We start from the raw sequence: 23,076 nt of genomic DNA on the forward strand, positions 1-23,076 counted from the left end.
TCAGATCCGCAGGTGGTTTCACATCCTTCTTCCCCTTGACACAGGACTGTGAACTTGGGCTTTGGAATTTTTCTCAGTGGAAATCTCAGTTTTTAAAAATTTTACAGTATTGCATATGAACAGTGTGAGTCATGACTTCGGTTATGATATGGTTTTTTCTGGGTTCAAGAGCCTGAGGGGCTCAGTGGGTTGAGCTGCCGACTTCGGCTCAGGTCGTGATCTCATGCCTCTGAGTTCGAGCCCGGTGTCGGGCTCTGTGCTGACAGCTCGGAGCCTGGAGCTGCGTCAGATTCTGTGTCTCCCTCTCTGCCCCTCCCCTGCTCGTGCTCTGTCTCTGTCTTCTCTCAAAAATAAATAAATGTTAAAAAAAATAAAAATTTAATAAGAGAGAAGTCTGGTCATTTATAATATAATAGCGTTCCTCTGGGTTTGTTAGTGAGTTTTTAGTTGATTCGGAAGTTGGATTTGGAAAGTAAAGTGTCCCTCCAGTGCTTTGTTTGGGCGTTCACACGTGCCGCGTTGTGTAGAAAGAAGAAACCACCGTCAAAACCTTTTTTGGGTCCTGGACTCTCTAAGAATTGGGCAAAAGCTGTAGCTCCTTCCTTCCTGAGGAACACTCACGAATCGCACTTTGCTCGTGTGATTTCTGGGTTTCAGAACTATCCGGGCCGTGGGGCTTTCAACTCCTGTCCTTTCGCTGTGTGCTGCTTTGCCCAGGGCGAGTCTCGGGCTCCCACCTGACTGTTTGAGCACTGATTGTTGACTTTTTGTGGAACCTGACCTTGTTCCTCAGGAGTCTGTTATGTGCACAGCACCCTTCCCCTCTCGCAGCCGAATTTCGTGATGAGTTTACAGCATAGAAGAGGGCATGTTCGTGAATGGCTGTGTAGTGTCAAGTTCGATCAGATTTTTAAAAGCATTTACACTCAGTTTCTTGTAACTCCGTTTCTGGCTGTAAATTTTAAAGGGACTCTTAGCTGCGGAAAGAGCCGCGCCAACAGTGCTCACTGTGGGGTGTTTGTAGCACGAGGAGCAGGGAGACACCAGCACCAGTCAGCAGAGACCCGTGTTTCCCACAGGGGCCAGACGCCCCCAGTGAGGAGCGCAGTTGTGCGCGGGCGGCAGGAGCGCAGACAGATGGCACAAGCATACTCGGGAGGGGATGGGGCATGAGGGTCTGCGCAGTGTTTCCTGTGAAGATACCACGTACTGTGTTTACAGGCTTACACGTAAGGTAAGTGTGAAGACATGGACGCAGACGATGAGCGCCAAAGTCAGATTGGCATCAGAACCCAAAATCTTCAGGGGCCCCTGGATGGCTCAGTCAGTTGAGGGTCCGACTTCAGCTCAGGTCACGATCCCACGCTTTGTGAGTTCACGCTCCGTGTTGGGCTCTGTGCCGACAGCTCGGAGCCTGGAGCTGCTTCGAATTCTGTGTCTCCCTCTCTCTGACCCTCCCCCGCTGATGCTCTTTCTCTCTCTCCTTCTCTCAAAACATAAACATTAAAAAAAAAAAAAGAAAAAAATCTGGGGCTCCTGGGTGGCTCAGTTGGTTGACTGTCTGACTCTGGATTTTGGCTTAGGTCATGATCTCACAGTTCATGGGATCGAGCCCCAAGTCAGGCTCTGCACGGACAGTGTGGAGCCTGCTTGGGATTCATTCTCTCTCCCTCCCTCTCTCTGTCTCTCTCTGCCTCTCTCTCTCTCTCTCTCTCTCTCTCTCTCTCTCTCTCTCTCTCTCCCTCTCACCCCCGTCTTCCTCTCCCTGTCTCTCTCTCTCTCTCCCTCCTCACCCCTCACCCCTCTCCCCTCCCTTTTCCCCTCCCTCACTCTCTAAGAAGAAAAAAATTCCAAAGCAAATATGGCAAAGTGAACAGATGGTGAATACATAAGTGTTTGTTGCATTGTTTCTCATACTTTTATGCATACTTGAAACATTTCAGTGAAAATCATAGCTATTGTTACTTTATTATAAAATGATGAGGACAGAAAATATTTCTAATGAGGAAATCATGGAATACAATAACTCCTCTTGAACAGATTTAGGGGTGCTCCAAATTCCTGGGATCGTTTGAAAAGTAATTGTACATTCTGTACATTGTGTAAATGCCGCTCACATGGGGTGCAGAGTAGGGCTGTGGACTTGGGCTGTGGCTTGACCTCTGTGTGCTGTGCTGGCCACCTCACCCAGGGCACAGCTTTTGTTTTGTTTTGTTTTGTTTTGTTCTTTGAATCGGTGGATGCAAGCCTTAAAGCCGGCTTGGCCACGTCCTACTCCTTTGTTTGCGTCCAGGAGGGATTGCCAGTGTCCGAGGCTGTTGTATTAGATGGTTTTTATTACCTAACAGCACAACTTCCCTTTTATTATGCTTGTGGGCTACGGGAACTCCGGGCAGGCGGCGCTGGAGGGCGTGTCTGCATAGCTGTGGGCTCCAGGCTCCCCTCCTTCCCACTATATGGGTTTCCAGCCTTTCATCCTTGACATGTACGTCCTGTGACAAAACTCATAGGGGCTTTGTCCAGATCATGAAGGTAAAACGATTCGTAAGATAAAAAAATCTTACTTGGATAAGATATTATTAATTAAGGTATTTATTATTAAATTCAATCTGTCTTTTTCTGTGGTCAGATTTTAGAAGCAGTATGTGTGCATGGTAGAAAATTAGAAAATACAGATAGGCAAAACGTTGGAAAATGTAGCCCTCCTACTCAGATGGCCAGTGTCAGTAGTTTCTGGGTTCTCGATTCATGGGGAAGTTCTCTTTTATGTTACATGTTCTGTTTTCACCACCCCTGTGGGCATACGATTTTGTAACCTGTGTTTCTCTTCCGGCCTTTCCTCCGTACCTTTGTATTTCAGTAGGTCTGAGAGTTATTTTGTGGAAACTGGTATTCTCTTCGTAACTACGGCTGTCCCCTGCCCTTGACTGGGTCCTGCGTGGTGCCTTCGTCCAGCACGGGGCTGGCAGGCTTTTTCTCACACGGTCAGAGAGTCACTTTTTCAGACTTTGCACCCTAAGAGGCGGCCTCAAGGAGGCCATCTAGGTCCTTGTAGACCCGTTCCCACGTGTGGCCAGCTCCCGGGCTTGCTCGCTCCGGAGGGAGGACTGTCTGGACACGGAGCATGAGCGTCCTCGCGTGTGAGCCGTGACTGGGTCTCCCCCAGCCTTCCTTCCCCTGTGGGCACACAGCAAGTGGCCACCAGCCACATGCTTTGGGCTCAGCAGACTCTCTCTGTTAGTTTTTAATAAAGAAACCCCACTTTCTGTGGTGAACCCTCCTTGCCATGGAAGAATCCCGTTCAGAGTCGTAGACACGGGGAAGGGAAGCAGCCAGTCCCCTCCACTGGGTGGCGGCCATCCCAGAAGCTGGGGTGGCGCCTCAGCCCCGGTGGTCTGAGGGTCCCCCTGAGTAGGACAGGAAGCTAAGTGCAGTGTCTGCTGGCCTGCAGTATGTGCTGCGTACCACGTCGGCTGGGCCACCAGGGCCTGGGAACACGGGGGACGGGCCATTTATCATCACAGATGTTGCGTTAGTCCCCTGGGGCCTCTTCACAGGCACATACACCTGTGACACCTGAATGGAGGGGCTGGCAGGGCCGCGTCGCCCACAGACTTCCAGGCAGAGCCCGCCCTGGCCTCCCTGGCACCCCACCACATTTTTTCTTTTCTCTCTCTCTCTTTTCTTTCAAAGTTTATTTTAAGAGAGAGAAGGGGGGGGCATGCACGCTGTGGGGAGGGCATGGGTTGGGGGAGAGACAGAAAGAGACAGAGAGAGAGAGAGAGAGAGAGAGAGAGAGAGAGAGAGAGAGAGAACGAACGCACGAGAATCCCAAGCAGGCTCCATGCTGTCAGCACAGAGCCCGATGCAGGGCTTGAACTCAGGAACTGTGTGATCGTGACCTGAGCTGAAATCGCCACCCAGGCACCCCACTTTTTTCTCCTTTTAAATGTAGGTGTGATGTAGATATGAGTAAGTACAGGCATGAGCGTGAACGTGTGCCCTGTGCGGCCCTGTTGCCCGGTAAGTGCCACGGGCCCTGATGCAGCCGGTGCCCCCTTGGTGTTGAGTTTGCGTTGCTGGGGCCTGGGGTTGCCTCTTCTGGGCCTCCGTCTACACGGGATTCCACTGTACGCGGCTCTGTCTGGATGCGTTCCCTCCGCACGCGCTCCGTGTACGCCATCCCCGTGGGGGTGTGCGTCAGTTCACCCTTAACTGCCGCGTTGTCTCCCGTGGGGTGGTCCCCGCGCCTCCCTATCCGTTCACCTTGTGATGGCTGTTTGTCTTGTTTGCAGACGGGCTTTCGGGTGTGTAGCTGGTCTGTTCCCTTCTACAGAAAGTAGGACATTTGGGTAAATGTACTTTAAACATAGCCTCTCAGCTAATGCCCTTTATTTAATAAGGGAAAAAACGACTTTATTTCTCTGGGCAGTTTGCGTTCACATCCAGAAGCTACCCCCCACCCGCCCCGCCCCGCCCCGCCCCAATGTTTTTATTTATTTTTTTATTTTTAATTTTTTTTTAAGTTTATTATTTTGAGAGAGACAGAGACAGCACAAGCGGGGGAGGGGGAAGGGCAGAGGGAAACCCAAGCAGGCTCCGTGCTGTCAGCTTAGAGCCTGATGTGGGGCTCAAACTCCCGAAATACGAGATCATGATCTGAGCTGAAACTGAGAGTCAGACGCTCAACCGACTGAGCCACCCAGGCGCCCCGAGTTTTATTTATTCTTTAAGTAGGCTCTACGCCTGACATGGAGCTTGAACTCATGACCCTGAGGTTAAGAGCCGCACATTCTACCGACTGAGCAAGCCTGGTGCCTCTCACCCAGAGCTTTTTATTTGGTTTTGTTAAGTGCGGGGGGAGGTGTCCTGGAGCAACCAAGATTTTTGGCCTGTCAGGCCGCCCCTGGAGGTGCATTCCCCACATCCGGGCCGAAGGCACCAGAGCCCCAGCAAAGGCCCCAAGGGCCCGGCCGCGCGCAGGCAGCACTCCCGAAGGAACGCGGGGGGAGCTGGGCACACCGCACGCCACGGTCCCTGCCCTGTCTCCGCCCTGTCCCCACACTGGCCGCAGACGGGAGCGGCGGGGCCGGGGCTTCCTCCGTAAGCGGCCTCTGCGCCCTGGATGCGGTCCCCGAGGCGAGCTCGGGGGGCGTCCTCTTCCGGCCACGGGAACGAGGCGCGGCTGTGCCTGCTGTCGGCCACCGTGCACAGGCCTTCACACGGAGTCGGTTCGGTTCTCTGCTCCCACAGAGCGTCCTTCTGGTCCAGGTCAGAGCAGAGACCCCGGAAGCCAGTGGACGCTGTGTGCCTTCCTGTCGTATGTTCCCGCGTCTGGGGAGACCAGCTGTCAGCGACTTCGAGGGGAAAGGAGGTGGCTTCTTTATGGGTTTATTTCAGGAAGGTTCAGTTGTTACTAATTAGGCTTGTTTTTGCTCCAAGCATCCACTTGGCGGTCCTTGCAGTTAAAGGAGGGAAGTTATTGTTTAACCTGGCCAATTATCTGATGTAGGAAAGCAGAGACGATAGGGGTTTTTGTAGCCTTTTTTCTGCAGCAGATCTCCTGCTTTGGAAAACTGGAGCATCACAGATACAGAATTTCTGACCCAGCGGGTCCTTTTCAGACTGAGGCTGCGGTCTGGTAGCAAGCGAGTCAGCCCCGGTCAGTGCCCTCCGTTAGCAGATGGCCGTCCCGGTTCGGGTTTCGTCCTGGGGAACGTCGCCGTGTGGCACTGAGGGAAGGCCACAGCACGTGGACAGGGTGAGTGGCTTCTGTGGTGCTCGGCACGGACAGATGGACACGAAGGGCTGCAGGGGAGAGGCGTGTCATTGCAGGGGCTGCAGTGAGGGCGTCACCCGCATGGTGTGCCCTGGCAGCCAGACGGGCCTTGGCGTCCTGTGGTGACACCGTTGTGCCATGAGGTCACTCCGATGGCTGCGTTCAGCGTGTGCCGCCTGAGCTTGGGAAGGCAGGACTCCGCGCTCAGCAGGTGCGCCCCACACGCCCAGTCCCCGGGCAGGGTCTGGCACACGTCCAGGCTCACACCGCTGGGCCGAGGTCACAGGGACGACGGCAAGGCCATTCCGTCAGCTCCAAGGATTCGTGTTCACCTGTGTGGCCAGTGTTCTGTTCCTTGTGTCCCGGTCGCCCTCTCCTGACTAAGCCACCTTGCTAGGCGCGCTGTGAGCCAGCTGTCTTCCTGAGACCCTCTGTGACGGAGAAGCACATGCCCGCTGCAGTCCCCAGGCCTGCACAAGGGGCAGTGCGGTCAGTACGTGCAGAGCGGATGAGCGACTGAGGGCACAGGTGGTCACGTGGGAAGGGACGCTCACGGACAGGCAGCCACGGGTGCCAGCACGAGCCCAGTAGGCTGATGTTCACCATCTTTTTGTTTTTTTATTAAAAAAAGATTTTTTAAAAAAATGTTTATTCATCTTTGAGAGAGAGAGAGACAGAGCATGAGCAGGAGAGGGGCAGAGAGAGAGGGAGACACAGAATCCGAAGCAGGTTCCAGGCTTCGAGCTGTCAGCACAGAGCCCGATGCAGGGCTTGAAGTCACAAACCGTGAGATCATGACTTGAGCCGAAGTCAGACACTCAACCAACTGAGCCGCCCAGGCGCCCCCTTCTTGTTTTTTTAAATGGTATTAGCAAGGGTGGGGACCGGGCACCCCGCGTGCTCCTGGTGAGGACGTGCTCGCGGCAGCCTTTCTGAAAACCACTTGGCAGGGTCGTGTGGATGACTGCCTGCCCATCTCTGCCGCGGTCTGGTGTAGGAATGTGGGCTTGAAAATGGGGGGGTGGTGACGTGGACGGGATGGCACATCAGGGGGCACGGGGCTGTGAGACCCGACGCTGCTCGGAGTCCCAGGGTTCCCAGAATGCCCACTGCTCACAGCTGCCAGTGTCTGTCTGCACCCCCAGCTGAGGCTGAGGGAGGAGACACGCGTTACCTCTGTTGTTGGGGGTGCCTGGGACAGCTGTCTCGTGCAGCAGAATCTGAGAATCCTGGGGGCTCCCGGCTGGCTCAGTCAGTGAAGCGTCCGACTCTTGATCTTGGGATCGTGAGTCCGCGCCACCCCCCCCCCCCCCTTGGCTGTAGAGATGACTTAAAATCTATAAGAGAAGAATTGGCGGACGAACACTGGGTGATACTTAGTTGCGTGTCCTCCTGGTGACGCCTCACGTGAGCAGACAGCATCTTCACCCCCAGAGGCCACTGTGTTCGCACTCAGTTCCCACAGGACGCGTCCCTTTCTCTCTCGAGTCCCTTTTTCTCTCTCGAGGTTTCCGTGAAAACTGCCGGCCGTGTAGGCAGAGTCCTGGGGGCGGTGTGGCCGTGCCGAGAGCCGGGCGGAGTGGCTGGAGGCCGAGACTGCGTGCCTCCCAGAGGGACCTGCTTCAGCGGCTGGCTTCCCTCCCCGTTCTCCGAGGGTCCCCTCGTCTCAGGAGTGTTCCAGGTCCCACCAGCGTTACAGAGGTGGGGGCTGGCGTCTTTCACATGGGGGCCCCGAGGGGCGTGTGCTGCGTGCTGTTCTGTGTGGTTATCGCGTTGGGTTTCCTGTGCTGTGAGCCATCACGTAATTTAGCAATTCTGATAAAGATCTACCTGAGAGTGTCATCGGGCAGGTGGAAGCCGGAAGCCCCCCCCACGGCTGTGTTCACAGCAGTGCAGGAGCACGGCAGCGTCCCACGTCCAGCCTCTGGGGCAGAGGCCCGGGGAGACTCAGGAACGCCCTTTGGTGAGATGAGAAATCAGACGTGTCACAACAGGGGACTTGGGCCTGCAGAGGGGCCCGTGTGCAGGGGGACTTCCAGGCGGGCTGTGAGCCAAGGCCATGTCACTGCTGCTCTGCCTCTGGGAGGTGGTGTGGCAGGAGGGGGCGGGGGGAGGACTGGGGGCAGTGCCTCGAGGGGGAGCCCCAGTCGTTGGAGCCCGGGGCCGGCAGAGGCTCAGAGGCTCCCCGTGCCAACAGCGGTGCTGGAGACGGTGCCTGTCCTCTGTGTGCCTGTGCGACCCCCCCAAGTGAGGACGGTTGTCCCCTCCCCGCATAATTTCCGTACTGACTTGCAGCCTCCAGGAACCTCATCCACGGTGTGCTAAGCATCTTGGCACTCCCATGGTCCATCTGTTCTCTATTGGGGGACATCTGGGCTGTTCGCAGGGTTTGTACACGTCAGTGTGCACTGACAGTCGGATGTGGCTTTGGTGGCCTCTGCACCCACGTCGCTTGGGGTGTGCGTCTAGACGGGCACCTGGGTCACATCCACCTGCCGTGGACTGTGGGCCGAGCCTACGCCCACACTCCTGGTTCCCGGGCCAGGTCCCAGCCAGCCCGCCCGGCCACCTCTCTGAGGACCCCACGGCCTGCTTAGCGCCTGGCCCGGCTGGTGTCTTGCCATCACCCTGCACCCGACGTGGCTTCTCTGCCAGCCTGTGGTCGGAAGAGCCAGGACCTCACTGTCGGGGGCAGCGCGGCAGTGACAAGGGAGGAGTGAGGCGTCAGAGAGGGATGGAGGTGCGCACCCCAGCTCTGGGGACAGCATTAGCAGCACACCCGGGCCTCCTCCGTCCCCAGCCTGAGAGGCGGCTCGTTGAGGAGCATTGAGTGAGCGCTGGGCCAGTCAGACGTGGCCCTAGGCTCTTAATAGGAGGTTTTATTTCTTTATTTTATAGGTTGAGAAATTTAGACGTATCTGACCACAGACCCAGGGTTCTTAACCAGCTGGGCCAGTGTTTCTGAAATGTCCTGACAGCTTCCTGTTGTGAGAAAAACAGCGTGCGTCCCTGCCCTCCACACACCCCAGGCACGTGTTTACAGAGTAACGTCCTTCATGAGATGGTATGTGTGTGTGATAACCCCTGATATTCACACTTCTGTGTCGTGTCGTTTTCCGAAGAATGTTCTGGAAACACCCTGGTAGGTGACCTCCATCTGCACACGGCTGCAAAGCCACCGTGCGGCATTCCAGGCTCTTCTTTGGCAAAATGCGTCTTCTGTCTTTTGTCCGTTTTCCAGTTGGATTGTTTGCTGCTCGCTGCTGTTTGTATTGTGGTTTATTAATAAGCTCTTTTTTTTTTTTAATTTTTTTTCAACGTTTTTTATTTATTTTTGGGACAGAGAGAGATAGAGCATGAACGGGGGAGGGGCAGAGAGAGAGGGAGACACAGAATCGGAAACAGGCTCCAGGCTCTGAGCCATCAGCCCAGAGCCTGACTCGGGGCTCGAACTCACGGACCGTGAGATCGTGACCTGGCTGAAGTTGGACGCTTAACCGACTGCGCCACCCAGGCGCCCCTATTAATAAGCTCTTTGGTGATTCGCACATTGGCGGCTTATCTTTCACCTGGGAACCGAGGCTTTAATATTGTATAGTTTATCGTTTTCCTTCTGTGGACGGGCGCTTTTGGGTTCCTGTCTAAAAACATTTTGCCTCAGGGTGCCCGGCTGGCTCGGCTGACTGAGCGTGGGACGCTTGATCTCGAACTTGTAGGTTTGAGCTCCATGTTGGGTGTAGAGATTACTTAAAAAAGTAAAATCTTAAAAAAATAAAAGCAAGAACTTTCTGCGTAGCCCCAGGTCTCAGAGATTTTCTCCTGTGTTTATTTTCCCCTAACAATTTCACAGGTTTTTATAGTTTTTCTTTTTTACACTTACACCTAAGTTTTTCATTTTTATTTAGAGCAATTTTGGGTGGCGTTGTGTTTCTGCATACTCGCTGCTGCTTTGTGGGAAGTACAGCTGACTCTTGAACAGTGTGGGTGTCGTGGACACCAACACCCGCGTGCAACCCGACTCCTTCAGAGCTTGACGACTTAGCTGACTGTCCACCTGAAGCCTTACCAGCTACATGACCAGGGGACGAACATATGCTTTGCACGTTATACATATTATCTATTCCTACAATGAAGTAAGGTGGAGAAAGTGTTATTAAGAAAGTCAGAAAGAAGATAAAATGTGTGTATAGCAACGTACTGTATTTACTTGTGAAGAAATCTGTGTTCAAGCATCAGCTGAGTACAGGATATCTGTGTGTTGATCTGGTGTTCTGCAACTTTGCTGAACTCATTATTTCTAGGGATTTTTGGAGATTCCTTGCAGTTTTCTAGATAGACAATCATGTCATCGTCAAGCAGAACGTTTTATTTCTTCTTTTCCAATTTGTATGTTTTTAATTTCTTTTTCTTGCCTTACTACACTGGCTCTTACTTCCAGTATGATGTCCAAAAGCAGCAGTGGGTGGGTGGGCGGGCGGGGGACATCCTTGCCTTGTTCCTGATTTTGGGGAGCAAGCATTCCATTTTTCACACGAATGATGGTAGCTGGGAGCTGTTATGGGTGCTTGCTTTCACATTGAAGGTCTTTCCCTGTCTCTTCCTGTGCTGAGAGGTTTTCTCAGGAGCGCTGAATTGTGTTAGATACTTTTTCTGTAGGGGCACCTGGGGGGCTCAGTTGGTTAAGTGTCCGACTTTTGATTTCAGCTCAGGTCATGATCTCACGGTTCTTGAGTTCGAGCCCTGCATCAAGCTCTGTGCTGACAGTGTGGAGCCTGCTTGGGATTCTCTCTCTCTGCCCCTCCCCTGCGCTCTCATGCGCTCTCTCTCTCTCTCTCTCTCAAAATAATGATAAACTAAAAAAAAAAAAAAAAAAAAAACCAAAAACACAACTTTTTCTGTATTAGTAGTAATGATTGTATGGTTTTCTGCTTTAGTCTGTTGATTTGGGGGATTTTCACAGTTTGAGCCAGCCTCGCATATTCTGCATCTATTATTAACACAGACACAGCTGTCCACACCTGACAGGACTGTGGAAGTCACCTCAGAGTCATAGACCTGCCCCCTTCTGTCCCGCTCGGGTAGAGATAGGCTCCTGGCAGGTGGGCTCCGTGTTCCGGGACCTGCCCTCTGCCATGAATCTCCCGGGCCACCGTTTGCTGGCCTTGCCTGTGGGATGTCTGGCTTGTCGGGCAATGTGTGCTTGTCGCTGCAGGGCGAGCCCGGTCCCGTCCCGGAGAGCCACCCTCGTGTGCGCCCCCAGCAGAGATGTGCGAGTGCGCCCGGTCCTCCTCCTCCTCGTTCTCTCCATTTGTGTCTCTTCTCCCTTGGTCACCTCCGTCACTTTCAGTCCGCACAGATCAGCCTCAGGGGATGTCTCAGACCTCCTCCCCGCTGCCGTTATTCGCTCCGTGGTTGTCGTGCCCACGTCAGTCTCCTCTTCCATCATAGTCAGTCTGTGTCTTAGCCCTTCTGTGGAAGAGGGTGTTTTGCCTCCTGTTTTCTCAGTCCGTCTCCTCCTCCCACCCTGGAGATGTGTGCACCTGCGGTGTGTCAAGGGTTCATTTCCGCCCTGCTCTCTGCTCTGCGCTCTGTGCCTTCCACAAGCTGGGAAGCTTTGAGGTGCCACCCCTGGCCCTCCGTGTGACTCCACTGCCCTCCCTGGGGGCCAGGGCCACGGGAAGGAGGTGGCCCTGCGGCGAGGTCAGGGCACCTGCCTTCTGTCTAAAGTCCGGCCTGGGTGGCACTCACACCACGTCTTAAACACAGCCAGCTTTTTAAACTTGTACTTACTGCGAAGTATAGCATGCCACCCAACGTCCACAAAGTAAAAACGCGCAGTTCACTCGCCACAGAAAGCGCACATGTGGAAACTCCCCCGAGCCCCTCAGCGCAGGGGGACCACGTCCTCAGTTCTGAGTGGTCTTTGTACGTGGGCCTGCGTCGCGTCCCTGAGCCCTGCAGGCTGCTGTTGTGCGACACTTAGGTGAACACACAGTGGGATTCTTCCCAGCATCATCTGTGAGACTCGTTCGGGTCATTTGTACGTTGTCACTGCTGTGTCGTGTTCCACGCCAGCGTGGCCTCTGATGCCCGTGGCTGTGGCGCGTGTCCACTTGCGTCGTGTGTGTCCAGGCTCACTGCAGTCACGTGGTTCACGCGCCCACCAGAAGGCAACCGTTCGTTTCCTTTGCTTTACGTCTTCACTGCCACTCGATGCCGTATTCTGATTGTTGTTCAGAATTTCTGGATTGCCGAAGCAGCTGATCAGTTTCTCATCTACTTCCCGGGCTTTTGGATTTCCTCTTTCGTGAAGTGTCTTAAGTCTCGTGTCCATTTTTTACAAATTAATTTACTTTTAGAGAGAGCATGCAGTCGGGGCAGGAAGGGAGAGAGAGAGAAAGAGAGAGAATGAGAATCCCAAGCAGGCCCCGCCCTGTCAGTGCAGAGCCCAAGGTGGGGCTCGATCCCATGAACCGTGAGATCGTGACCTGAGTCGAAATCAGGAATCAGACACTTAATCGACCGAGCCACCCAGGTGCCCCTCGTGTCCATTTTCGTACTGGATGGTTTGCATTTTTGTTAGTGATTTGTAGGAGTTTTTAAAGTGTCACAATTTTCAGACCTTACCTTCATGGTTGGTGCTTCTGCTTTTAAGATCTTTCTTTTCCTGGAAGCAGCTGTGATGGGATTCTTCTGTGCCTCTGCCCGGCAGCTTCCTGGCCGTGCCTTTGACACTTGGACCTATCGCCTGTCTAGAAGTGGATCTCTGTGCATGGTGTAAGTTGGGAATCGTCACATTTTTCTGTGCAGATGTCCTGCTGTCCCTTGCCACTGGTGGACAAAGCTGACTTTCACTCCTGTCCTGCCTTCTGGTGCCTCCGTGGTCGTAAGTCCGCGTCTGCTGAGGGGACAGAGCTCTGCCTTGTTGGCCAACACTTTTGTCCACACGATGCTACTTTGACACTGTCTCTCCAGCTTTTTGGCTTTGACTTTATTTTTGTTTATTAATATGTATTTATGTAATCTGAGGTTCTTTCCTTTTGTTTTTAAAGACATTTTGCATGAGTTCTGTCTTTCTTTTTTTAGAGACCTTTTCCACTTACTTTCTTAGGACAGTTTGGGCTTCTGCTCAGTAGTTGTTCTGTGGCTGCGTGTCAGTCCCTCGTGGTTTGGGTTTCCCTCCTGGGGCAGGTCTGTTGTCTGCAGAGCGTCCTCTGCTCTTGAGATTCTGCAGAGGCTCTCAGACTTGCTGGGCCGATTGCCTTACAACACTTAGGATTAGTGAGGACCCACACAGCTTTCTCATGTGGGTTATAGCTCTCAAATCGTATTAACGTGTTGTGTTTAAAAGTATAACTGAGGGGCGCCTGGGGGGGGCTCCGTCGGTAAAGCTTCCAACTTCAGCTCGGTCAAGATCTCGCGGTTCGTGGGTTCCAGCCCCGCGTCGGGCTCTGTGCTGACGGCTCGGAGCCTTGAGCCTGCTTCGGATTCTGCGTTTCCCCATCTCTCCCTGTCCCTCCCCTGCTTGTGTTCTGTGTCTCTGTCTCTCTCTCAAAAATAAACATTAAGAAAAAAACAAAAAGCAAAAGAAAGCATCACTGAGGAAAATGTAAAATTGTTAACTCACTTAAAAATAATAGAGTAGTACATACAAATTTTCCCTGAAAAGTAACTGTTGTACAAACAAAATCAACAAAAATTTGGTGAAAATAGTGGCGTTTGTTTTCTCTACCTGCTATTTTTTTTAAGTATGAAAATAATCCACCCTCTCACAGACAGGCCATATGAGAAGGGACGATCTGGGGACCTTGTCACAGGATCTGGAAAGCCTCCTGGTTGGTGTTGGCACTGCTGAATGATGGCTGCGTTCTGTGTGTTAGTGGGTCTTCCCTCGTGGGATTCTGTAATATCCCATATTGATTGTTTGGAAAATGTTGATTCATTCAGCTATGCAGATCTCCCTAATGTTGACGTGTCTCCTTACACATTGTTTAACGAGTAACCTTAACATTTTTTTCTTGGGTTTTTTAAAATGTTTGTTTATTTTTGAGAGAGAGAGAGACTGAGCCAAGCAGGGGAGGGGCAGAGAGAGAGAGGGAGACGCAGAATCCGAAGCAGGCTCCAGGCTCCGAGCCGTCAGCACAGAGCCCGACGTGGGGCTGGAACCCACGAAGCGCGAGATCGTGACCTGAGCCGAAGTCGGACGCTTCACCGACGGGGCCCCCCAAGCGCCCCTAAAAACTAACCTTTTAGTCACCACCAACCTCATTAAAATGTCTTTAAACACTGGGATTGGGCTCGTGGACGTGAAAACCCTAAGCTCAGGTTTCACTTGGAAACTCAAATCAGCTACTGTTCTGTTCATTCTCCTTGAAGTGATAACTCCAGCTGGTTGATTTTTGAGAAGATAACTGCCAGATACCCAGTTCTTGATAATAATAAGTATTATCTTTTTCGTTTGTCTGAGAGTCTTTCTGGCGAAGCCTGTGTCCCATGAAATGGCAGGCAAGCCCCCGGATGGGCGGCCCCTCCCAGAGGCTCTGTCGGGCCACACCCCAGGCCCGCTGGCGTCTTGTCACTAAGGTTGTCGATTGTGGTTTCGTTCTCAAGGACAGTTGTGGCTCTTGTACTGCGGTTGTGTGAGGACCTCGCCTCCTCCTGGGGCGTGGCAGCACCCCATCCCCGCCAGCTCCAAGGGAAAGGCAGTGTTGGCCTCACAGCCTCCCTCAGGGGCTGCAGACAGGACGGCCACCGCACCGGACGCCCGGGGGGGGGGGCGGGGGGGGGCAGGACCGCATCCTGGGCGCGGCCACGGTCCCATAAAACTTGATTTATGGACGTGGACATGCTAATTCCATTCGATTTTCATATGTCACAAATTTGAATTTCTTTGTCTCCGAAGGTTTAAAATATGAAACTCGGGGCACCTGAGTCCGTCAGTGGAGCGTGTCACTCTTGATCTTGGGGTTGTGAGTTCGAGCCCCAAATTGGGTGAGGAGATTACTTCAAAATAAAATCTTAAAAAAAAAAAAAAATGATGGGGCCCCTGGGTGGCTCAGTCGATTGGGCGTCTGACTTCAGATCGGGTCATGATCGCATGATTTGTGGGTTTGAGCCCCGCGTTGGGCTCTGTGCTGACAGCTCAGCTGGAACCTGCTTCAGATTCTTCTGTGTCTCCCTCTCTCTGCCCCTACCCTGCTCACACTCTGTCTCCGTCTTTCTCTCTCAAAAAAAATAAACGTTAAAAAATTTTTATAATTAAAAAAAAAATATGAGACCGTTCTTTTGTTGTTGTTGTTGTTTTGTTGTTGTTGTTGTTGTTGTTTATTTGTTTTGGGAGAGAGAATGCATCCTGTCAGCACAGAGCCCAACACAGGGCTCGATCTCATGACCACAAGACCATGACATGAGCCGAGATCAAGAGTCAGGTGGACGTTCAACTGACTGAGCCCCCCAGGCCCCCCTGAAACCCATTAATAGCTCTCAGTTTTTTTTTTTTTTAATTTTTTTTTTTTCAACGTTTATTTATTTTTGGGACAGAGAGAGACAGAGCATGAACGGGCGAGGGGCAGAGAGAGAGGGAGACACAGAATCGGAAACAGGCTCCAGGCTCTGAGCCATCAGCCCAGAGCCCGACGCGGGGCTCGAACTCACGGGCCGTGAGATCGTGACCTGGCTGAAGTCGGACGCTTAACCGACTGCGCCACCCAGGCGCCCCTAGCTCTCAGTTTTTACCTGAGCAGGGAGAGGGCTGGCTTTGGCCTAGGGCTGTGGTTTGTGACCCGTGTGACCTCCTGCCCTCTTCTCAGAAAGGTAGAGGGGCAGTTAGCTTGGCTTTTCTGTATGCTCGAAGCTGGCTTCACTGTGCTCCTACCCTAGGGACAGTGTAGCTGAATTGGGTGTTTGAGTCTCTGGACTGTGTGGCTCCATTGCTGCCAGGCACAGTTCTGACTTAGCCTGTCCCTGTCCCGCTCCTTTGCCGGCGGCCTTGGCTCTGCCCCCGAGCACCCGTCCCCGTGGGCGCGCGTCTGGGGACTTGGCGAAGTCCAGTCCAGTCCAGTCGGTGCGGGCAGCCCTCGGTCACACGCCTCCTGTTTGAAGAGCCCTGTCCTAGGCCGTTTGTTCTCCTACTTCTTGGCACTGTCTTTGCCTTTGTGTGGCGGTGGGCTTTTTGTATTGGTTCTCCAGAACTCAGCCTTTGGATCCCTTTTGGGTCTTTCATTCTCTCTCCTCGAACTTGCCTCTTCTCCTAAAGCCAGGATCGCCCGGAGGCCATCTGCCGCTCTGTGGTGCGTCTCCGAGCGGAGCTCTCCGAACCCCCTCCCGTGGGTGAGCGCGCGCGCCTTGGGCACCTGCCCTGGCTGCGTCGCTCCTTCCCGAGGTCGCTCAGGTAGGTGCCGGCGGGCCTGCCCTGGCTGCTGCCGTGTGTCGCCTGTGTCTGTGCCGCTGCCCTTGCCCCACAAGAGCCGCTCTGGCCCGTCTGGCGGACGTGGGGCCCACAGGCCTTGTGCCAACTTTCATGGGCTGTGGCCTGTCCCCTCACGTTCCGGCCCCAGTCCACACAAAGCCGGTAAACATGTCTTCCGGTTTCCTTCAGTTGCTAGCTGTCAGCTTGTCCCTTGGAAAGAGGAGATCGGGGTAAATGCTTGGATTTTTGCTAAACTGCAGGCATAGCCGCTGTGTCTGCTACGTCCCCCGTGTCAGGCCCAGGCTCGGCCGGAGCCTCTGTCACGTGTGTCGTGTCTCCTGCCCACGTTGACAGATTGTGGTAGATCCTGCTCTGAGAAGGGGCGGCAGAGCGCATGGAGGTGTCTACTGAGACGGCCCCGTGTGTGCGTGTTGAATGGTGGGCGCACCTTGGGGAAGGCATACGCCTCGTCGCCGCCCTTGTGTGCGGGGCTCTTGTCATGTCTGCCCTGCCACCTCTCTTGAACGGACTGTGTCTCCAAGCCCACAGTGCAGGGTCCCGGGGCAAGCAGCAAAGAGACCCTGCCGGTGGGACAGCAGGTGGAGCCGCCGCGGGCCGTGTGCCACGAGTGCGACATGGACAGGTGCAGGGACGAATGGCCTCTGCCAGCCTGTGTGTGCCCCTGGGTAGGGAGCTGGCTGCGGATGTTCTGTTTGAGCTCTGACACACGGCCGCGAGATCACTGGCAGATTCCTGGAGCCAGCGGTGTGGGCACGGTGCCTTTGTTTCGGGGAACGGGCCGGGCTCTCTCAGAAGACTCGCCCAGCTCCAGAAGCTCTCGAGTGCTTTACTGAGTGGTCTCCGTGCCCCCCAACAGCCTGCGAAGCCAGAGCAGCTAGCTGCTTTTCGGTTGGGGGCGTGGGAAATGCCTGCATCCGGCAGCTCATCCCATGCAGGGAGCCGTGCTCCCTGCACCCCACGTTCCCGCTGCTCTGCACACGTTTCCCGACGTACTGCTGCTCGGGTGCCAAGTGTCCAGTCCGTGTGTGTCCCAGAGTGCTGTGGGATGCGTGGTTCTGAGGAGGACCAGGCATCTTCTGACACTGGCACTTACGGCGTGTCTGAGTAGGGATGGCCAGATTGCCTCCGGGGTCTGAGACTTGACGGCCGTCCATTGGGTTATTTGGGTAGAAAGCCCCAGAGCCCAGGTTCAGGTAGCCTTGTAACTTGTTAGAACGGAGGCCCCCGCCCCCCGCCCCAGCCACAAAGATTGCCCCCACTGTGATGGCTGTGTGGGGACGGGGGTCCCAGCCTCTTCTTGGGTTGAGCAGTGAATGCCCAGCAGTGAGCAGGGAGGCCTGTGGCATTGTGGCGGCCTCTACCCTCAGAGAGGATCCACGGAAGAAGCGGCGAGCTGAGCTTCTGACGTGTGGCACTGCCTGGCTTAGGAGAGGTCGTGGTGCTGATGAGACTTGCTGTGGTCTCACCGTGTCTGCATCCTTCCCTTTGAAGCCAAGGGAGAGGCGGACTGGTCACGGGGCTGTGGGATGGCACGGAGACCAGACAGCCTACGGGAGGGTTGGGATGACCAGGTGGATGGAAGAAGACTGCGTTTGAGACGATCTCAGCTAGCTTGTCATTGAAACACCAGGGAGGACCCGGGTCCCCTTGGCTCTCCAGGTTCCAGGCGGGTCCCGTGAGGCACAAGACTGGACGGTTGACCCAGTGCATCCAGCTCTCCCAGAAAATAAGCTGGAATGCATCGGTGGCAAATCTGAGCCCTGGAGCTGACAACCCTTGTGAACCCGTGACGCCCCTTAAAGAAATGAGTCTAGTGTGCCGGGCTCCCAGGCCCTGAGGAAACTGGCCATCGTGCTGGTCCTCACGCTTCTGACGAGTTCTGAATATTGAGGTGGTTGTAACCACGGCGGTGAGGTGGCCGAGGTGGTCTTGGCTGTCATCGTGCACAACGTCTTATGGAAAAGAAGACACGGTATCGGGGATGACACTGCTAACCCGCCAGGTGTGGGGGGGGCGGTTCCCAGATGTGGGGTGGTGCCCTGAGAACAGCGGCCTTCAGGACAAAGGCCCACTGCTGGGCACAGGATACTGCACTTGGCCAGGGGCTGGCACGAAATGTCCCTTGGGCCGTCGTGATGTCACTCTGCGGCAGATTGCATGGAATTAGCTGGGTGCTCGCAAAATGAGATGTGAAAATTAGTAAAGGGAAATTTTATTTCCAATGGAGTTGGGAGGCAAGCTGGGGGAGCTCTCGCGCCCAGCACTGGTTGTCACTTACAGACCCAACTTGCAGGCAGATTCCACTTTACTGTTTTACTACCCACCGGGAGGTCGGGAGGTTTCCTCCTCCCCCAGTAACAGTCCAGCCAATGAGGGACTGTCACAACTCACAGCCCAGCCAATGGGAGACGGCCACAGCCCAGCCAGTGAGAAGCCGCTAACCCTCCAGCTCCCAGTTTACTCCAGTGGACCCTTAGTTTACAACAGCCCCACCCTCCCTCCCGCCTTCTGCTATAAAAGAGCCTCCTCTGCTTCGTTCCCTCGAATTGCCTGTGGTTTTGCCCTGGACTGTTAGCCCTGGTGGCCATTCTCTGTTATTCCAGAAGAAAGCCATTTTTGCTAATAAGATAACTAGATGTTTCATTTAAAAGGTTTGCAGAAAATACCGGCAAGTGCCTCCTGGGAACGAGGACCGCTGCCTGTGGCAGAGGAGCCTGGGTCAGAGGAATTGGACCCAGTGACGTGCACCCAGGGCCTCGGTGTTCTCGTGTTAGTACTGGCTGCGCGAACCGTGACAGGCAGCCTTGGCGTGGTACTTAATAGCTTGCACGGTACTTGCGAGCCGCCGCGGGTGTGCCTTTGAGGGCCTCCGTGGAAGGCCTTCAGGTGACACTGGCTCAGCCTGTACTTCCGATACCATCTCTGTCCAGTCCCAGGAAGAGCTCTTTCCCAGCGATGCTGGGCATCTGCCTCAGAACTGGCCCAGCTAGAACAGCACCCCAGGGCTCTCAGGACGCACAAGGACCCGAGAGCCTGGATGTGCCTGCTTACAACAAACTTCACTCCTTCCTCTTGCCTTGCGGCTTCTGGGGCTGTTTGGAAAGATAATTAGGCTTTGTGGGTTGGGGCAGCTGTCGTGGAACTGTACTGTGTTCCCTCCCTGCTGCTCCGTGGCTCCTTCCCAGGGAGGGCGAGTGGGAGGAGGGGAGGCAGGCCTTTCCGGGCAGGGGTCTCAAAACTCTGCTTTGAATAGAGACTGCTGAGCCAGGCCAGTGCGGGGACACAGAGTGAAGCCACTCGTTTAAAGAATGAAGTGGCCACCTGTGCCCATCTCCTGGTGTAGACACTGTGGAGTGGCCTGAGAGACCAGGGTTCAGACATCGTGGGGTCTGTGCTGTGGCCACTTGCTGGCCCGGGTGTTTCCCACGTGATCTCCATGGACTCGTGTTTCACACCCGAGAGCAGGAGGGTTGGACACCCTGTGACGACTGTGCTCGATTTCCCATCATGAGAGCAGGCAGGCAGGAACTTATAAAAATGCATATTCTGTGTAATCTTTAAACTTCTACTGAAACATTGCCGATGAGTCCCAGCAGCAGTCTCGGCGTCCGGCTCTGAGAGGTTACTCCTCATGTAGGCCGAGATGTTCTGGTTTTGTAGTGGAAAATTGGAGAGGAATGTCGAATTCACAGTTTCAAGCAGAGGAGAGGGCAAGTGCCGTTTTTGGCCCCAACCACCGGAGCCTGTGGATGGAAGCCCCCTTTCAGCCTGCTTTGCCTGCTGGGGGAGCAAGCGTCAGGAAATGAATCGAGGTGGTCAGCCTTGTCCCTCTGCCCCAAATCAATTTAGATGTCTTCTTAGGTCAGCTAAGTACCAAGAGGATACTTTGTGAGGTTTGATCAGTTAAGTGGGGAACCAGAAGACATGGTGAATGGCAGGTTAGTTTTCAGCACACGGGGAGCAGGAGGAACCAGGGAGTGGAGCTGCTGGTCACAGACGGCACTTCGGAAGCCACACTTCTTACCTGGTTAAGGCCATTAATTGCAGGCGAGCTAGTTACAAAAAATACTCATCCAAGATGGCAAAGCACAGAGGTGTGTCACTGAGAAAAAAAGAGGAGATTAAACACTGCACGTGGTTTGTTTGTTGAAAAGGTTTTTTAAGAGCGCCTGGGTGTCTCAGGTCATGACCTCACGGTTTCGTGGGTTCAACACCCCCCGCCTCCCATGGGGCTCTGCACTGGCAGTCCCACGGTCTGCTTGGGACTCTCTCTCTACCCCTCCCCTGCTCACGCTGTCTCTGTCTCTCTCAAAATAAATAAATAAACTTAAAAAAATAACAAAATGTTTTCTACCTCTGATGATGAAAATGTAAAAAGTATAAAGAGGAAGACAGCGTGTATGCAGGGAGCAGACGGAAGGTCCAGAAGGGATGGAAGGGGCCCTGGTACGGTCAGGTCACACAGCCACGGGCAGACACTGAAAGGAAGTTGATTGTACTCTCAGGTCCCAGAGGGAGCCCGCACAAGGCCACCAGGGAACAGGATGGCCAGGAGGCGTTCGATAGGAGCCAGGACGAGGTCTTTGCCAGAGCCTTTGCTGGGGTTTCTGCAGGGAAAGCAGGCAGACACGGTGGACAGCTGAGGACTGGCTAATCTTAATCCGGCTGTGGGCTGTGCACTGGTCTCCAGTTGCCTGGTGGCTGGCCTGCATGTGCTTGATAAGGGGGTGGCTGGTAGGTTTGTGTAGGAGAGGTTTGCTGTCTCTAAGAAAAGGCCAGCTGGGGGGGGCGGGGACAGTCTCTTCCCCAGGTAGCAAGGTTGTGTTGTGTTTTTGAACAGGTCAGAACGTCAAAATATAGAAAATAAAAAGTATGATAAACAACACAGTGTGTGTCCTGGGAAGTGCAGGGGCTGGGCCTCAGGCCCTTGGGCGGGGTCTGGCTCGTTGGGCACAGATCTGGGCATCAAAGCCTTCTGGACATCTGGGGAACCGTGAGAACCCCCTCAGAGGCATCACATGGCTGCTTTCTGCTCATTTTATTTGGGAGAATTTGGAGAATTGAGGTCCGTGTGGTGCTTTCTGGAAAGCAAAAGGATTCTTGTCCCAACCTTCTGTCTGGGGCAGTGCGGGAAGGGGGCTGCGCGGGAAGGGGGCTGCTCTCCTAGAGGGTGAGTAGGGTCGAGGCCATGGCTTAGAGGGTGCACCTGGGATGTGATCTTGCCCGGGGGGCAGGTGAAGGGCCCCCAGAAGAACAGGGCCAAGCTCTGCATCATGGAGTATACCTCCACTCCCTGGGCAGTCAGTCCTGAGGTCCCCTCCTGGGCACCTGTCCCCGCGTGGAGCACAGCCCATCAGAGCAGCACGTGACATTCAGTCCGTTCTGGGGCACGGACTTGAGATTGGCTGGGCCTTGTCTGCATTGACCCTGATTGACCCTCTGTGTTCTCTCTTTTGGAGCAGACGGTTGATGACGAAGCGATGGCGGTATAAATGAAGATCGGGTGAGGGGAGAAGAACGATGCCCAAGGGCGGGTGTTCTAGAACACCACAGCACGAAGACTTTTCCCTCAGCAACGACATGGTGGAGAAACAAACGGGGAAAAAGGTAACGCCTGAGCTGCCCTCCTCCTTGCTGGCTCCCCAGTGCTGGACACTCGCCTGCTCTGGCTGTCCGTCCGTCCCCGTTCCCTCTGTGGCCGTGGTGAGACAGAGGCCATCTGCTCTTGCCAAAGAGGACCTTGATCTCAAGGATGTGCTCACGACTCGGGGACCGAAGTTAAGCTTTAAATTTGATGTTTCTGTACACGTAACCGAGACGTGTGTCTCGTAGTGGAGATGATGTCATTTTGGCCTGTTTCAGGGCTTCGTTGAAACCAAGTCTGTCGTTCAGCCATCTTTGCCTTTTCCTGAGCAGAAACTCTGTGGGGTATGTGCTTTGACTTCCAGTTTGGCTCATTCTGCATGTGGATAGGAAAAGGCAGTACAACTCTAAACTCCCCTGTCTTAGAAGAGTGCTGTCAAGTCTGGGCTCCGGGTACCCCTGTCCTGCAGCCTGGGGTGCCACTTGTGAGTGTGGACTTGGAGTCGGACGGAAGGAAGCAGGTGCAGGCCCTGCCGGGTGCTCTGTTTGTGACCGCGAGCACGTCTGCAGCAGGGACACCCGTGGCTGTGCTGTCGCAGGTGAGGTAAGGGCCGTGCTGCCTCGCCCGTGGCGCGGCACTGCCCTCGTCGCCACCTGCGGTCTTGACGTGTCCCTGTCTCCCTTGATGCCCGCGTGACAGGCCATCTGCACGGTGGCCTGCGTGACTCTCGTCCCCGGTGCTGGTCTTCTGAGCTGCCTCCCTGCCCCGTCTGTCTCAGCACTTGGGTATGAACGGAGATTCTCTTGTCGGTGCACCTGCCGAGACGTCTCTGGTGGTGCCTGGTTGGGTGGGGTATGTCTTCCACGTGAGGACAGAGCGAGCAGAGCCGTGCGGCCCATTTGGTTTAGGTGCAACGTGGATCGAGTCGTGAACATCGGCTTCGGTGCTCGTCAGGGTGGCCGGGCCTCTGAGGCCCTGGCGTCTGGGCAGTGGTGGCTGCACATTCTCTCCCACTTGTCCTGTCCCCCAGCACCCAGTGCAGTAATGGGTGGGAGCCACGGCATGGAGCTGTGGGCAGGCCGAGGCTTGCGCGTGGCCCGAGCTTGCATAGGAGAGGTGTGCGTGCCTGGGAGGCCTGTGGAGGGTCCGGGAGCAGCTCGTGATGGGCGTGCCCGCGAGGAGCTGGAGCCCGTGGGGACAGATGTGCGCGGGGGAGCTTGGTAACTCCCACTCTGGGACACTTTCGCCCCGAGTGGCCAGGTTGTCCTTGGTGGTCGTGGTCCC

At 54.6% G+C, this 23,076-nt stretch overlaps 1 protein-coding gene across 13 annotated transcripts in view; it reads left to right on the forward strand.

The window, feature by feature from the left end:
• Nucleotides 1-23,076, forward strand: part of ANKRD11 (ankyrin repeat domain 11) — a 180,619-nt gene that overhangs the window by 126,105 nt on the left and 31,438 nt on the right. For 12 of the 13 annotated variants that reach the window (XM_030298538.1, XM_030298537.1, XM_030298534.1 and 9 more), the window contains one exon: nucleotides 21,671-21,815. In XM_030298538.1, the coding sequence (XP_030154398.1) occupies nucleotides 21,729-21,815 (87 nt within the window). In that variant the 5' untranslated portion in view covers nucleotides 21,671-21,728. Of the gene's footprint in view, nucleotides 1-8,700; nucleotides 8,844-21,670; nucleotides 21,816-23,076 lie in introns of those variants that run through there. The other variant, XM_030298539.2, reaches the window with a different exon arrangement.

Source organism: Lynx canadensis, chromosome E2 (assembly GCF_007474595.2).
Source record: "Lynx canadensis isolate LIC74 chromosome E2, mLynCan4.pri.v2, whole genome shotgun sequence".
Lineage (NCBI taxonomy): Eukaryota > Metazoa > Chordata > Mammalia > Carnivora > Felidae > Lynx > Lynx canadensis.